Source organism: Pan paniscus, chromosome 5 (genome assembly GCF_029289425.2).
Source record: "Pan paniscus chromosome 5, NHGRI_mPanPan1-v2.0_pri, whole genome shotgun sequence".
Lineage (NCBI taxonomy): Eukaryota > Metazoa > Chordata > Mammalia > Primates > Hominidae > Pan > Pan paniscus.
In genome coordinates, this window is record NC_073254.2 from 164,380,061 (window position 1) to 164,396,959 (window position 16,899).

The 16,899-nt window shown below is 37.3% G+C and overlaps 1 protein-coding gene and 1 pseudogene across 2 annotated transcripts in view; both read left to right on the top strand.

The window, feature by feature from the left end:
- Positions 1-16,899, top strand: part of UTRN (utrophin) — a 568,097-nt gene that overhangs the window by 105,184 nt on the left and 446,014 nt on the right. For both annotated transcript variants that reach the window (XM_014345496.4, XM_063605516.1), the window contains exon 3: positions 13,216-13,277. In XM_014345496.4, coding sequence (XP_014200982.4) covers positions 13,216-13,277 — 62 coding nt within the window. The remainder of the gene's footprint in view (positions 1-13,215; positions 13,278-16,899) is intronic.
- Positions 8,092-8,849, top strand: LOC100971426 (rhomboid-related protein 4-like; annotated as a pseudogene).

Here is a 16,899-nt window from a genome sequence, read left to right on the forward strand (position 1 = left end):
CTAGGATTACAGGTGTGAGCCACTGTGCCTGGCCTTTCCTTCATTACTCTTATAATAATTCAGTAGTCCAGTCCCAGCATGGGGGTGGGGGACTTGGAGTAATACTGGTCAAAGAATATAGTTTGACAGGAGGAATAACTTCAAGAGATCTGTTGTACAAGGTGATGATTATAGTTAATAACAATTTGATGTATACTTGAAAATAGCATAGAGAGCAGATTTTAAGTGTTCTCATCACAAATAAATGGTAAATATATGAGGCAAAAGCACTAATAAATAAAATTTTGTCTCTTAAGAGCCATAGAGTCTAATTGAGAATAGAACGGGAGACACGCTGTATAATAATGATCATGCCCACCCACCTCACCACGTCCCAGCAGCAACCTTCTCTCTTCAATTCAATACCTATTGCATCCACCTCTCCCTTTCTTGTCTCATTACTTCTCTGCTCTTTCAGGCTCGCTGATGTCTAGCACGGGCAATTCTAATAAGCCTCAAACTGGCTTACTTTCTTCCGGCCTCCCTCCCCATGAGTCCATTTTTCATGTTAATCTCACTAAAGCACCCTTCTGATCATGTCACGCTCTTGCTCAGGAAAAGCCAAGGGCCCACATTACCTGCTCATTTAACCCCTTGCTGTGGCCTTCAAAGTCCTCTGCAATTTAACTGCAGCCTGTTCCAAAATTCAGTGGTATCACAGCTCTGATAAAAAACCACCCAGCCAAAGGAACCTCTTCACAGTTGTGTCTGCATCATGTTTTTAGGACTTTGCTGCAGCTGTTCTCTCTTCTACAAATGCCTTTCTAACCATTTTTACGTGCCCCAAACATAGTAATTCAAGATCTAGCTCAAATGCAACCTGTTCCTCAAATCTTTCCGTGATCCCCTTCTCATCCCCATCAAGACATATTTTTCTATGAATTTATGAATGTATCTGTACCTGATATATTAGTTATAATTTTCTGTTGTCTTAGTCCCTTCCCCACTCATCCCAGGCCACTGGACCACAGCTTCCTTGAAAGCAACATCTGGATCTCTTTTGGGACTGACACATAGTAGATGCTCTGTAAATGTTACTATTTCTTTGTACAGTGTTTTTCACAAAATAGTTGTACAACTAATTGTTATTAAATGACTAGAAAATATAAAACTTAAGACAACAAACATAACAAAGAGTTGGAAATATTCCCAGTTCTTTTTTTTTTTGACACAAGGTCTTGCTCAGTCACCTAGGCTGGAATGCAGTGGTGCATTCACAATTCCCTGCAGCCTCAAACTCCTGGGCTCAAGCAATCCTTCCACCTCAGCCTCTTGAATAAGTGGTACTACAGGCATGTACCACCACACCCAGACACTTTTTTGATTTTTTGTAGGGACAGAGTCTCCCTGTGTTACCCAGGCTGATCTTGAACTCCTGAGCTCAAGAGATCCTTCCTGGAGGCCACCCAAAGGGCTGAGATTACAGATGTGAGCCACTTGCCTGGTCCGCAGTTCTTGTTATGTCCATTTATTTGACTAGAAGTCTTACAAAATGACCTAAGCCAATTTGATTATGCGTAATTATAAATTATGGCTTTTTTTTGATTGGTAATGTTGGCTCCCAATGCCACTGTCTTCCTATAAGGGTCATAATAAAGGCAAGTTTCAGACCAAATCCTGCCGTTAACATTGGCATTCATTAAGCAATCATTATTCACAAGTAGGCTCGAAAAACAGTTCATACAGCCTGCGTGTAAAGTTGGTAAGCTGCAGCTCTGTGTCATTTTTGTTTTTTTTGAGACAGAGTCTCTCTCTGCTGCCCAGGCTAGAGTGCAGTGGTGCAATCTCGGCTCACTGCAAGCTCCGCCTCCGGGGTTCACACCATTCTTCTGCCTCAGCCTCCCCAGTAGCTGGGACTATAGGCATGCCACACCACGCCCATCTAATTTTTGTATTTTTACAAAAATACAGGGTTTCACCTGTTAGCCATGATGGTCTCGATCTCCTGACCTCGTGATCTGCCTTCCTTGGCCTCCCAAAGTGCTGGGATTACAGGCGTGAGCCACTGTGCCCGACAGCTCTGTGTCCTTTTGAAGGTCATAGTTAAAGTAAATGCAGCAGTATTCTAGAGCTGTATAATTTGGTGCATTGGGTGCTGAGTTCCTGAACTGTAGCTAGTCTGAATTGAAATAATGCTGTAAATGTAATATACACCCAGGATTTCAAAGGCTTAGTAAGAAAAAAAGACTATAAAATATATTTTCAAGATGTTTTAAAATATTGAGTATATGTTGAAATGATAATGTTTTGGAGATATTGGGTTAAATATTACATATTACTAAAAATTCATTTTACCTGTTTTTTAATGCGGCTTTTAAAATTATGTATGTGACTTGCATTATCTTTTTATTAGACAATGTTGTCTTAGGGAGAGGATTTAGTCTTATAATCAGCAGCAGATAACTAAAATCCTCCAGCCAATGGCTGAACATAGGACCCTTAGGGATCTAGCCTCCCAGACTCACTAGATTTTTATATTCTGTTTAATCAATGGTGGGGCATGTCTAGAAAATATTTTGACCAATCCTTGTTCATTGAATAACACTAAAATCAACAGTGGGAGAATATTTCTAACATTCTAATTATGCCAATTATTAAGCCACAGTAAAAGCACATTTCTCACATTCATTAATTAACAAAGTCTCTGGTGTTGATGAAAATAAAGATAACTGATGTCCACTCTGGAGTTTAGCCTTTCTAATTAAATTATAGCTGAACTTCTCTGGAATGTTATACTGGCTTGGGACAAATGTGAGCCTCTAGTGTGGTTTGCACACTGGAATATGTGTGTCTTACTGTGATCTTGGTAAGCTTTTGTAGTGGTTAAGGCACCCAAGATAGCATCCTACCTGTCTCTTTTCTTAGCGTTCCTTTCATAATTCTTCTTTTTGACTTTATAAAAGAAAGTCGTACCTCTCACTCTCCTCAAATTTTACTGTGCTGCATTGCTGTGAGGCATCAAACAAGAGGACAATTTAAGAATGCAAAACAAAGAGCAATCCTTTACAAATTTTTTAAATGGCTGGTGCTTGTTGCATCCAGGGCAAGGCTTTGTGTCCAGCTGCCATCCATCCATCCATCCATCCATCCATCCATCCATCCATCCATCCATCCATCCCTTTATCTTAGAAAGAGAATTCTGAAGTGAGATGTTATTTGGAAACACCTATAACATGGTTTTTAAATCCAAAACCAAGTCAGACTCCTCTTGTCAGAAAATAAATCTGCTTTGGCTGATCAGTTTGACAGTGAGGACTAGTTTTGCCAATTAGGTACCAGAGGAGGCATTTTCTATTAATTGAATGAGCTAAATTTGCAACTCCTTAACAACATGCTAGAAATTACATCTTTTTCACGATTTAAATTTATGATAAATATCAGTTGTCAACTTTAAAATGTGCATGGAAATTCTTTTGGAAGTTCATGAACAAGAGTGTTTGAAGCTTCTGACTTAAACTAGTTTAACACAAGCATATTACACTTTGTATGTTGAAATCTTCTAAAGTATATTATAGACATTATATAGGCAGTTTTAAGAAGAAAAAGAAAAGATGGAAAAAGACAATCCAGAAGAGAAATGGTAGAAAGAGACTGACCCACATTGTGCAGGGGGCCCAGACTGGTACAGCAGGATGGCTCTGTGGCTGAGAATTCCAAGATGGTGGCCTGTGTCATGACAGGTCAGAGAAGGGTGTTGAAAAAGAATATTCAGTGATGCAGGATGGAGGGAGGTTTGAATGTTCAAAAAAGTAGAACAGACAGAAGGAGGTGGGTTCTGAAAATGAAGAGGAGAGAAAGAGGGGGAGAGTCTTTGCTCCAATGATTCTCCAAATGATGGGGTGTAGTAAAGAAGGCTTGGCAGATTTGTTTGAGGGGATGTTCATTGTGGCCCTTAAGGTTATGTAAACTTTTGTAGATGTCTAATCCTGACGAGCTGGAGACACTTTCTCTTTGACCCATGAGTTTTTTGAGGTTGCATTGTTCTTTGATGCTACCTGGAGACTCTCCTGTCTGGCAGAATGGAAAGATCAGTGCTTTAATGTATGTGGATTGCTGTTGTCTGGGTCTTGTCTATCTCAAGGTGTTCTATGGGCTCTGACACACAGAGGACTAAATTGAAGTAAGGAAGCAAGCCAAACTGTATTATTGCTGGTCCATTTTATCCATTGGAGTTGTTGGCTTCAGAATGTCATCATTGGCTTTTACAATGTTCATTCACTGCTTGATGCTTTTCAATTTATTATTGAATTATCATATATATGTGTATTAGTCTCTTCTTATGCTGCTAATAAAGATATGCTGGAGACTAGGTAATTTATAAAGAAAAAGAGGTATAATGGACTCATAGTTCCACGTGGCAAAGGGACGTCTCTCATGGCAGCAGGCAAGAGAGAATGAGAGCCAAAGGAAAGGGGAAACCCCTTATAAAACCATCAGCTCTCATGAGACTTATTCATTACCACAAGAACAGTATGGGGTAAACCACCTCCATGATTTATCTTCTACCAGGTTCCTCCCATAACCCATGGGAATTATGGGAGCTATAATTCAAAATGAGATTTGTGTGAGGACACAGACAAACCATATCAATATGTATTCTCTCACAATATATTTTTTATTTGACTATGATGACCCAGTGTCATGATCTTAGAAGACACATGGCATACAGTGAAAGGTTTCCTACATTAGCTCTATAGAAAACATAGCATTCCTATATATGCATCTGGAGAGATATTTGGGTAAAGTATTGTTCTCTTTTTCTTTGGATATTTTATACATTTTTTTGTTTGAAAATTGCTGTTTCTTGGATATTATATTGTTTTATTCTGTGAATTTATGAGGAAGATCCCTCATAACATGAGGAAAATAATGAAATAAATAAAGTAATTAAAATGAGAAAAATATTATTTGAATAATTAGCAGTCTTGCAAGGACATATTTTTGCTGCTATTTTGACAAGTAGAACTTGTCATGAGAAAGTCTGAAGGTCAAATCACTGGAATGGTTTTTACATTCAAAATGTTTTCCCCATTTTTTTTCCAGGCTTATACATCTAGAATTATATGTTAATGAGATAGTTGCTTTTTCTTGAGATTTCTGCAGACAGTTTGTAGAACATAATAGATGTTTATTTGATAATAATAAAGTGAGGAATTTAATTTCATAGAAATTTTCTTTCATAAGTTTAGCCTTTTGTCAATCAATAAAAAAATGTTTTCTGTTGGCTTTTCATGACAGTGACTCATATCATTATGACTAATTCACTGTGTCCTAAATAATCCCTCCTTGTTCTATGACATTTCTAGCAATTTTAATGAAAATCTTCACTCCAGGACAAAAATTCAAAGTGAAGTGTTTGTATGTAAGGTTTACAATCTCTACCACCATAAATGGAGTCTGTTTTTCTGCATTTGCAACACATATAATATGGTTGATAGAAAAGATGTTGAGTTTTTTTTTTTTTTTTTGCAAAATATATTTCTAGAGGAGAAGTTTCAAACAGTGTCGGATGCCTGTAAATCTTAGAAACATTCTTTCAGTTTAAGTTTAGGCGCTCTAGAAAGTGCAAGTAGAAAAACATTATCTCCTATATTCCTATGCATTGTTTAAAAAAACTTGAGTTTGTTGAAAAGAAAACAGGTTAAGAAGTAAATAAACTAAAATTAGAAGATGGAATTAGTGGTTACATTTAATTCTGAAAATAACTATTTTGAGAGTAAATCAATCATTTGGCAATATGGTGTGGATTAAATGTGAAAAAGCAATTCTGAATCCCAGCTACTTCAGGTTAGCATGCTGTTAAACTTGAACTCATTCAGAAAGTCTTCAGGAGGTGTCTAAGTTTGGGGGTTTTGTTAGGTAGTTTCTGTGTTTTCAAAGTCAGTCTTACACTAGGATGGCTATACATTTTTTTTTAAAGGAAAATAACAAATATTAGTGAGGATATGGAGAAATTGGAACTCTCATGCATTATGGTGAAAATGTAAAATGATGCAGCCACTATGGGAAATAGTTTGCTGGTTCCTCAAAAATCTAAACATAAAATTACTGTATATTAACCTAGCAATTTCACTCCTGCATCTACACCCAAAGGAACTGAAATCGGGAACTCAAACAGATACTTGTACACCAGTGTTCATTGTGGCATTGTTCATAATAGCCAAAAAGTGGTCAACTAGTGCTCATCTTTAGACAAATGGATAAAGAAACTGTAGTTTATACACACAATGGAATATTTTTTACCCTTATAAAAGAATGAAGTTCTGATACAAGCTACAACATGGATGAAACCTTGAAAACATTATGCTAAATGAAATAAGCCAGACCCAAAAGGACAAATATTGTATGATTCCACTTACATGACATATCTTAAATAGGCAAATGCATAGAAACAGACAGTAGATTAGCTATTACCAGGGGCTGGTGGGTATGGGGACTTATTGCTTAATGACAGCAGAGTTTATGTTCAGTGTGATGAAAAAGTTTTGGGACTAGATAGTGGTTATGGTTGTATAACACTGTAGGTGTAACTAATGCCACTGAATTGTATGATTAAAAATGACTGAAATCACAAATACTGTTATGTATTTTACCACAATTAAAAAAAATCTATTAATATGCCAAAAACGATTGAATTGTAAACTTTAATTGGGTGAATTATATGGTAGGTGAATTTAAATGGGTAAATTGTATGGTAGGTGAGTTGTATGGTAGGTGTGTGGATGAATTGTGTGGTAGGTGAATTTTATACCTCCATAAAACAGGTTTTTAAAAAGAGGCAGTCTTGTGAGTAGGAGGAGAGCTAGGTAAGGAGACATGAATCTTGATTTGATTTATGGCACCATCCAACTGCATGTCATGAGGGGTAAGTCCTTGACCTCTCTGGTCACAGGATGGAATCCCATCAGGCACCCTCTTATATACTTCCTACTCCTGTCCTCTGTGGCTCCGTGATAGTAAGGTGGATAGTTTTGGTGGGTTAGGTTGGTTCTCAGCTGGAACAAATATGTTCCTCTGGCCAGGCACAGTGGCTCATGCCTGTAATCCCAGCACTTTGAGAGGCCAAGGTGGGTGGATCACGAGGTCAGGAGTTCGAGACAAGCCTGGCCAAGATGGTGAAACCCCGTCTCTACTAAAAATACAAAAATTAGCCAGGCTTGGTGGCACACGCCTGTAATCCTAGCTATTTGGGAGGCTGAGGGAGGAGAACCGCTTCAACCTGGGAGGCAGAGGTTGCAGTGAGCCAAGATCACACCATTGCACTCCAGCCAGGGCAATAAGAGTGAAACTCGGTCTTAAAAAAAAAAAAAATGTTCCTCTGATGCTGAACATGATATAAATTCTAAATGCAGTCCAGATGTGGCTGTAGACATTCTAGGATCCCAAGGCTCCATAATTGCCTTCAGTTTTGGGCAGAGTGGACGGGTCATTGGGTCATGCTAGCAGAGCATGTGCTTGCTTAAGGAGGTTGATTTTTTTCAGATAATCTCGATTTTATTACAAGAACATTTTTAAAGCATATATTTTAACTCCATACCCTTCTTCTCTTTTATGGGCATATACAGTTTTCAGGATTGAAAACTTCTGAAATTTGGATTGTCTTAGCCTTATTTTGACATCATTAGATGTTATAGCCCTCTGTGTTTTCTTGTAGATACCAAAATTATATTAAACATGTTCTTTTTTGTGAGGTATTGAGTCTGAGGCTGAAATGAAGAGGTATTGACTAGGCTTATTCTATCTAGAATGTCCTTCCCATCTTTGCATGAACCATACTTCATCTATTTTTCAAGATATATTTTAAAGCCTTCTTCTTTCCATTAAATTATCTTTAACCTCCTCCTACATGGAAGTGCATTGAACACAGGCTCCACAGTCAGTTAGACCTGGTTCTCTCTGTGGCCCAGCATTTGCTGGGTGGGTGATGCTGGACAATTCATTTAACTTCTGCCTCAGCCTTCTCCTTTGACAAGTGGAGTTGTTTTCCTTTCCCTTCTCACTTCCACCATTTCCACCTCTCCTTGCCTTAGGGCAGAGAGAAGTTACCAGCAGAAAGACTGGCAGCATTGCCTGCTGTCTCCTGCTCACCATTGCTGATGATTGGCATTTGTATTTCAATATGGCGTCCGTGCTCTGGAAAGGAATAATCTGGAAAGATGACTGGGAAGTAGATGGTTTGCCTGTGTCATCACCACATTTTCCCTGTTCCCTGGGGTGGTGTACCTGCTCTTGCAATATTCTCTAATTTCTGGATGAACCTGGCTTTGGAAGGTACTGTGCTGTAGGTTTTTCCAGGAGTTTTGTTTGCTTTGGAGTTTCTTAACAACCATCATTGCCTTAGAGGCTTTGTCAACATTTTGGGCTTCCTTGTCCTCAACAGGTTTGCTTGTTGGGCCACACTTGTGCCTTTTCACTTATTCTCACCAGGGACTTCCTTCACTGGGCATCTGGCTGGGATTCTTGTTGCATTAATGCACACTCAAGGGCCTCTGAAGAACATCATGGAAGCATGTGCTGGCATTTTTTTCCCTCCAATTATTGGTTATCCAGGACAGTGATATTACTTCAATTGTTCAGGCTAGTCTGGATATCAGGATCATTATCTTTATGGCAGGCCAGGTTATTATGAAGAAGCACCCAGGAGCTATGATATATACACAGCAGTACGGAGAGAAAAAGAACAGCTGGTGAGAGCATGAAGAGCCAGCCCCTGGGATCAAGAAAATACCAGGAATAGCTCACTGCCCTGCGGGCTTCTTCTCTCAGAAGAAATGAGACTATAATGGCTTCACAGGTTTGATAGCCAGTGAGGTGACACAGCATCTTGGGAAGACATGGTCCACTTGTGTTATTATTGCCCATCGGATTCATTCCCCAAGCAACTAGTTCATTGTAAACTAAAGCAAAGCATATCGTTAAAAAAAAAAAAATCACCTTGTATTTAGCTTTTTACAGAGTGAAGTGAAACTCTGTTTTAAATGCGGTTTTTAGCTTTAATAATGTCAAGGTTTAAATGTGGCAAACTCACAAAAATATCATTTGAAATGTTAATTATCTAAACTTCTTGTACACTTAGGTAGTTTTGACAATTCTGAAAACTACATTTTTAATTTTGGCTTTTTTAAGGTCCTCTGAGGATGTCGGATTTTGAAAGAAACTCAGGGAGGTTAAACATTTCTGTTTGAGAGCAGTCTGTATCCTGTTGGCTTTGTTTCTTTGTCTACATACGTATTTATAATATTTTACAGATTATTATATAATATTTATTATTCCCATTTGACATTTTAATAAATATTGTTTGAATAAATGAATTAGTGTTTGGGTGTGATTGGGTATGATGAAACAAGAGAGCATAATGGCATAACTAAGTGTGAGTGGCAGATTTATATTGGGAGTGATTCACATGTAGGGCCCACAAAAAGAAGAAATGAGAATATGATCTGAAATGCTTTTGTTACTTCCAAAATAATAATCTTTGCTAACGAGAGATTGGCTTTCTAGGGTGTGTTAAGTTTTGCATTTGTGAAAGAGGCCTTAATAAAATCAATCCAAGTTTAAAATCATCCAATAAGAGATTTCTTTCTTGGCTAAAGGTCTAGGTGCTTCTTTCCTGAATAATAAGCTGCACTTTAGGGAACTCATGTTATGTTAGTGTCAGCCAACTGGACACTCTTAAATTGCTTCAAATGGTGTACTAGAGGATAATGCTTTCTCTCTAATAACAGTAGAGTTTTAGAGGTGATTTGTGTGCTTTCATAGGGGAAACAACTCCTAATTTCTCTGCCACATTTCCAGTTTAGGATTTAAATTGATATATGTTGCTATGTTCTGCTAAAACAATTTTCCATACGCATTTGAGCTGGTGAAGTGAAAACATTTTGAAACCAGTTTCCTTGAAGATTTATCAAGCAATTCTGTTGATGTGTCTTGCTATACTTCTTTTACCTATCACAGAAATAAAATTCCAGGCTAGGCAGCAGTAAAGGCCTTTGGATCTGTGTGAGCATGTCAAAAGCATTTTAAGAAGAGCAAAATATTTAGAGGAAGAATTTGGGAAAGCAGCCTTAAGGGATTTAACACATTTTTCTTCTTCTAATTCAGTCTCGTGTTCATCCCTCTAATGGAGAAAGGTCATTAATGGATAAGATTTGCTAAGCCAGCAAAGGCTTTCAGAAACAAAATGGTTTTCAAAAATCCAAGCCTAAGGAAAACAGGGTTTGAATTTGGGAGCTTGAAAGAATACATTTAGAGAAGGTGTATATGCAGTGTAAATTATATTCATTCACTTAATATTATACATATATATTTATAATCAAGTTATAGTATGTTTGTTGCATTCTTACACATTTTTGTTTTGGAGAAGTTAAAATAACGAATTGGCTTGATAATGAAGATTGAAATAATTTGAGACTGTGGAAGTTCTGTATAAATTTCTAGGCAGACAAAATGGCTGATCAGAATAGCATGACGGAGTTTTAGTTGTCCTGTTACTCGTCTGCTATTTTTACGTGCCCGAGATCTGGGCCAAGATTGTTTACCTTAATTGTTGTGATGTGGAGGTTAGTAAGTGTGTGAAATTTGTTACATTTCAATCTCATAATTGAAAAGCCACAGGCAAATTCTTGTTCTTTTACTGAATTCCTGTCTAGTAGAAAATAAGAAGTATGTGTGTTTGTGTGTGTGTGTCTGAAAAAAGGAAAATGCAAGCTAGTCTTTGAAATATGTACCCCCTTTTCCCCATTTTTAACTGTATCAAGAGAATGAATGCGGAAGTGTGTTTATAAACTTTGAAGTATTTTTGAAACATTTGGATGTTAGAAAATGTATCGTTTACAGGCAAATAATTTGTCTGTTACTTAGACTTATATTCTGACATTGACTTGACCCATAAAATAAAGACTATTGTTGAAATATTATCTTATTCATTTTTACAAACATAAGAATGGGAATCCATAAATTTGATTTCATTTCATATGTGATAAAATGGAAAGATTATTATCGTCGATAGGGTAATAGTGCTCATTTCTTTGTCCACTTTATATCTGGGGAGAAACCTACATAGTATTAGATATTTTAATATGTTTTTGAAATAAGAAAGTTAAATGCTCCGGAAACAGGTTAAGAAAATGTAAAATGTAGTAAGATTTCTCTCTTAGAATTTTTTCCATTTTTATGGCCCCAAATTCTTAAGTTGTGTGAATGTTATCAAATTAAGATAATTTAATACTTATTTATGACCTTTCTATATTTTTTTATTCATGGGATTAAATGAAACTGCATATAACAAGATTTATGAAAATAAATCCTTTTTAAGGTAGTGGGACAAATAATTGGATTTTCCAAATGCCCTAAACACTGATTTTTAATATTAAATTCATTTTGGTGAGGCTGGTGTATCCCCCCTTCAGGTTGATGTGTGGTGGTAGCCTTATATTCTGAGTATAATCTCTACTGTGTCCCTCTTTGATATGAAGATGGTAAAGGGTCATTCACTGTGTAAGCAAGTTCTCTTGGTTAATAAATGGCTTATGTGGCCTTGATCAGATAATATAAAGCTTGAAATAGGGATCGTTGCTGTCTTTGCTGTCCTTTCTAGAAGGAAGGTCACCTCTGAGCACCATTAATATCAAGGAGTTTCTTAAACAGCAGTTTTGTTTTCTATACCACTTGCTCCCTTAGTGTCTTGGAGTTGGTCTCCAATTACCTTTATGGATTTGTAAAAGTGCATTTTTTTTTTCTGAAGCTGCTGCTATATTTATTCTGGGAATGACCTTTTAATTACAAACTCTCCTTCCACAAGGGGGTAAGGACCGAAGACCACAAACTGGGTGAAGTGGTAGGCGAACCTCTAATGATCCTAGTAGAGGTTCGTGAGCAGGTCTGTATTTAATGTGGAACTGACACTGGAGGGCCAAGCACACCTGGGCCTCCTCCATTATTATTTTGCTGCTCTGATATGGGAGGCAGCCCAGCAGTATAAAAGGTGGCAAAGGAGGCAGGACACACATATGGATGGAGCCACACCTTTCTGCACTGTTGCAGATACGCCTTGGACAGCTTTCTGAACAACTGATAGAGATTGTGAAAATGCTGTTTTGTAGGCTTTAAGCCAACAATGACTCTTTTACTGGCTTTAATAGAAAATCGTGGAGTGATGGAAGAGTATGATTTGAAGAGGTCCAACGAATATTTATTTATCTACCTTGCTTACACTTGTACTGTAATCATTATAACAACGAGCTGAACACCAGCTCTTCGTCAAGTGCTTTTCATTTATATTCACTAACCTTTACAATACTCTTGCAAGCTAGGTATTATTTATCCCCATTTTACAGATGAGAACTGTGAGGCTAAGCGATGTTATAATAACCCAAGGTCACACAATAAATGGATTGGGACACTGTCTATTTGGTTCTAAAGAGAAAGTCCTTTTCTCTTTTTGTTAGCCACACAGCCTCCTTGTATGTAACCAAATCCTTCTACCCATATTTCAAAAGTTCAGGGTGGTCAGTCTTTTAAAGTAACTTTTCTTTTTTTTATGGCTCAGAAAATGAATTTGTAATCAAAACCAAAACGGATAATGGTTTTAAATTCTTCTGATTTTTCTACCTGTAAAAGTTCGTATAGATCAAGATCATTAAAACCTCATGCCAATCTTACTACAGGAAAATGGGTTACAAGATTGACCATAAACCTTATACTGTCATTCTAGAGGGTGTAGGACCAGTATGAAGAGGGAGGAAGTCACGAATTCCTGAGTTTTTATTGGATAACTTTAATTTTTGTTTTTAGCATGCTGACATTTTGATTATGCTGAAATTTTACTTGCACAAAATGTAGCAGAAAGTGCTACGGGTACTAGCTGGAAAGTAGGGCTCTGATTTGATCCGATAAACCTGGATTTGGTCACTGATGGCAGGACTCCGGGGTTTAGGGTGAGACAACCTGGTCCCTTGGGAAAGGTGCCCGAGCCTCCCTCTGTTGTAGGCAGTGTTGGGCTCCATAAGTGTACCGGGCAGTCATCACATTCTGCATTAGCTCCGCATCATTGTGCTCAAGGAGCTCGACTAATAGGACTATTTTAAACTCTCCAGGATAGAGATAACCTTATTTGGTGCTTTACTAAAGGTACAGACTCTCATACTTTTTCCTTCTCTTTCTTTTTCCATTCCACAGATGAACACAATGACGTACAGAAGAAAACCTTTACCAAATGGATAAATGCTCGATTTTCAAAGGTAACTGAGACTTTCAAAAACTTCGATGGTTCAGATGCCTCATTCTGATTGAAGGAATTTGGTTGGAAGTGCAGTGAATTTTCCCCAGGAAATGTCACCTAGCCGAAGTCTTCTGAGTATGCAGATACATTTATTGTTCCTTTATTCTGTCCTAAAATATGTTTAAACGGAAATTCTCATGCACATAGTTTATGGGACGCTATTGACTTTTACCTGGCCTTCTCCAGATATCTAAGGCAGCAGTTAGCTGCTTTCGATTCTGTGAATCCTGGGTACATCTTGGAAAAGAATATATCATTGGGAAAATTTTTGAGTTCTTTTGGTTAAGAGGATGATGATTTCATTTTGCCTGGTTAAAACCAAATGTTATCATTCAGGCAGTCTTTCTACCCTGTCAGAAATATTTATGGATTTTTATTCTTGTGGATGTGGCTAATAATATTTATCTGCCTTGTGGGTTGTTTTTTCTTGTGTACTTCCTTAATTCCCCCCCGACCCCAAAGATCTACTCTTAGCATTTCTGACCATTTAGAACATAATCAATGCTTTGAGCAATATTTTTTCTTAGGGGCAGAGCATGCTGAAGAGAGGAATTGTCAGTGCTATTTTCAAATCTGTTCTAATATGATTATCTATTAGTTATTGGTGTTGGAATTTTGTGCACTAAGCCTGAGGTAGGAGGAGAGTTTTCAGGATAACAGATTGTTTAGGACTCGTCTACAGCAAGATGAAAAATAGAAGTTTCTCAGAGAAACACTGTTGTGGTCTTTTATATAGTATAAAAGCTATTTTAATGAAGAGTTGCTTTTCAAAATTTTTGGTTGCTTTTCAAAAGTTGTAAAGGTCAGAGAGACAAACATTGGCATTTCTTGAGGAAAAATGAGGATATCTTAAGGTTACTTTGAGTAGCAGCGTAGTTTAAAAAATGCTCCACGTCCCAATATTTATAGTTGCTTATTTGATTTCACTGCTTTTTGGGCTTTACGAGTTTATCTTGAGGGGTATTTTATCTTGCCTGTGAGTATGTAAGGAACGTGAAAACCAACTTTGACAAAAGGTTAAAAATATAGAGAATTAGAACATAAAGGTGCTTGCATAATTGGAAGTTATATGTGTAGGATTATTCCAAATCACATGCAGGTGTGTTTTGGTAAATTTTAGTTTGTTTTATTCCAGAGACACAGGTAACATATGTGCATCTCGGGCTTGACATGAATAAAAACTTTTGAACTATTCATCTGCATGTGACCATTTTCCAGAGAATGTAGTTTTAGCAACTGGGAGTCTGGATATGAGGTGTTTTATTCCAGTGGTCTTTATGATTGCTCATAAAAGTAAGATTATTTTTCCTGGTTATTCATGAGGATAACACAGTAATTGTTTAGGTAGAACAAGTGAAGCAGTTTTTAGCAGCTTAATTTAGTCTTTGGGGAAGAATTGCCTTAGAACTAATTTTGAAGATTGTTTTGAAAGCATTAAACTTGGTAGACCTAAGTTTAGAGAGCATTTGAAACTGGGTAAATTACTTTTTACCTATTTATGAAAATGGAGAGAAATAGGTAGTAAAATAGGACATGGAAAGGGTTTGTAGAGGAAGAGAGATGACAACTGAGACAGAATAATTGAAAAGAAATTTCTCAATATTTATGGTGGGTCATTGACACCTTTAAAAAGACCTCAAAGAAAACAAAATCTGGTAGTACCAGACTAGTTTATTAAATGAACTTGATATTTAAATTTGTGCATTTATAATGTCTATTATTTTGCAATTAAATGGGGCATTAAGTCCCATGTAAATTGTTTGCCCTGGAATATTTGTATTTCTTACCAAGATACTAGAAAAGACTTGGTAATTTTTATCATTTTTAGTAAAAGTTATAGTTAGTTTTAGCTAAAAGCTTCTCTATTAGTGTTTGGAGATGGTAGTTTCTAAGCTCAGCTTCTGTGTTAGTGTTTGGAGATGGTGTTTGGAGAAAAACTACCAAACGTGGGATGACTCTGAAAACTTTTATTTTCATCTAGCAAGAAATCAAAACCTAGGAGGAATTTATCTGAGAAATTATGAATATTTGGAGATGGGAGGCTCATGGCAGTGACACTAAACATCCACATTATTTTTTCTTTCTTCTGGCTGTCTTAAGACCATAAGTTGGATTGCTTCCAATTGGGGATAGTGAAAGAGGGAGTAACACATTTCTAGACTGGGAGATTTCCATAGACTCCCATGTGGCTTAACCCTTGCTGAGCTGGGGAAAGACCGTATTCATGCCTGGTATTACTAGGTAATGCAGAGGATAGAACAAGAAAAAAAAATAAATCCCATTGAAGGGAACAAATTTTTTTTTTCATTTTTAAAAATCCATGTCCTTTGGTACATTGTGGTGGGTTTTACAATATAATTTTTCAATGGGTCCACTACTTCCCTACAGTGTGGGTTCCTAAACAGAGCAACAGGATCTCTGTGCAGAGAAATCCAAACAGACACTGATGGCACCTTCTGCCATTTAGGAATTTGTTTTAAAACAGACATTTGTCTAGATATTTCCTTTGTGGCCTCCTCCCCATCAAAAGTCAATCAAACATCGAGCCTTGTTAATTCCAATACCTACATATATTCAAAATTGTCCACTTACTCTATGTAGAGTGACACGTCTCTTTTCCAAGGCATTGTTATTTGTATTAGAAAAAATGGTGAGAGACTTTACAATGGGCAAAAAACTAGTGGGTGTCCTGTTAGCTCAGGCATCTGAATTATCTCTGCCTTTAATTACTTTTGAGCTACTTTACGACTAGGTAAGTTGTGGAAAATAGGTATGCAAATGATTCTTATCCATAAAAATGAAAATTATTTGGAAAGCAGTTAATTATTACTCCTTGGATAGACCAGTTTTTGCATCTATTGCAAATCTATTTCAGTTTTCATTTTTCTTGTGTAAAACATGTGTTTTTAAAAATTTTCCCCTGAACTGGTTGTAACAGCTTACTGGGTCCCTCATTAATTAATGAGTTAAATAAATCTTTGACAGACATTATTATCACATTGGTTTGAGAGTTATGACTTTACCTTGTTGGAAAATTATCCTTGAATACATGGACCACTGTGATAATCTGCTAATTGGTTCTTCCATTCCATGCTCCACCTTCTCCATCTCCCTTTCCTTTTTTTTTCTTTTCTTTTTTTTTTTTTTTTGAGACACAGTCTAGCTCTGTTGCCCAGTCTGGAGTGCAGTGGTGCAATCTTGGCTCATTGCAGCCTGCAGCCTCTGCCTCCCAGGTTGCAGCGATTCTCCTGCCTCAGCCTCCCTAGTAGCTGGGATTATGGGCGCATGTCACCATGCCCAGCTAATTTTTGTATTTTTAGTAGAGATGGGGTTTCACCATGTTGGCTAGGCTGGTTTCAAACTCCTGACCTCAAGTGATCCGCCTGCCTCGACCTCCCAAAGTGCTGGGATTACAGGCGTGAGCCACCACGCCCGGCCTCCCCTTCCATTTTCAAGAGAGTATCTACGGTGCTTCTAAAGGATAAACCTCAATACCTTTTTCTCTTCTGTAAGCTCTTTCGTTGGGTGCCCATTTTCCTTTTTTTAAAAAACACAATTAAAAATTGAAATTGTATAATTTT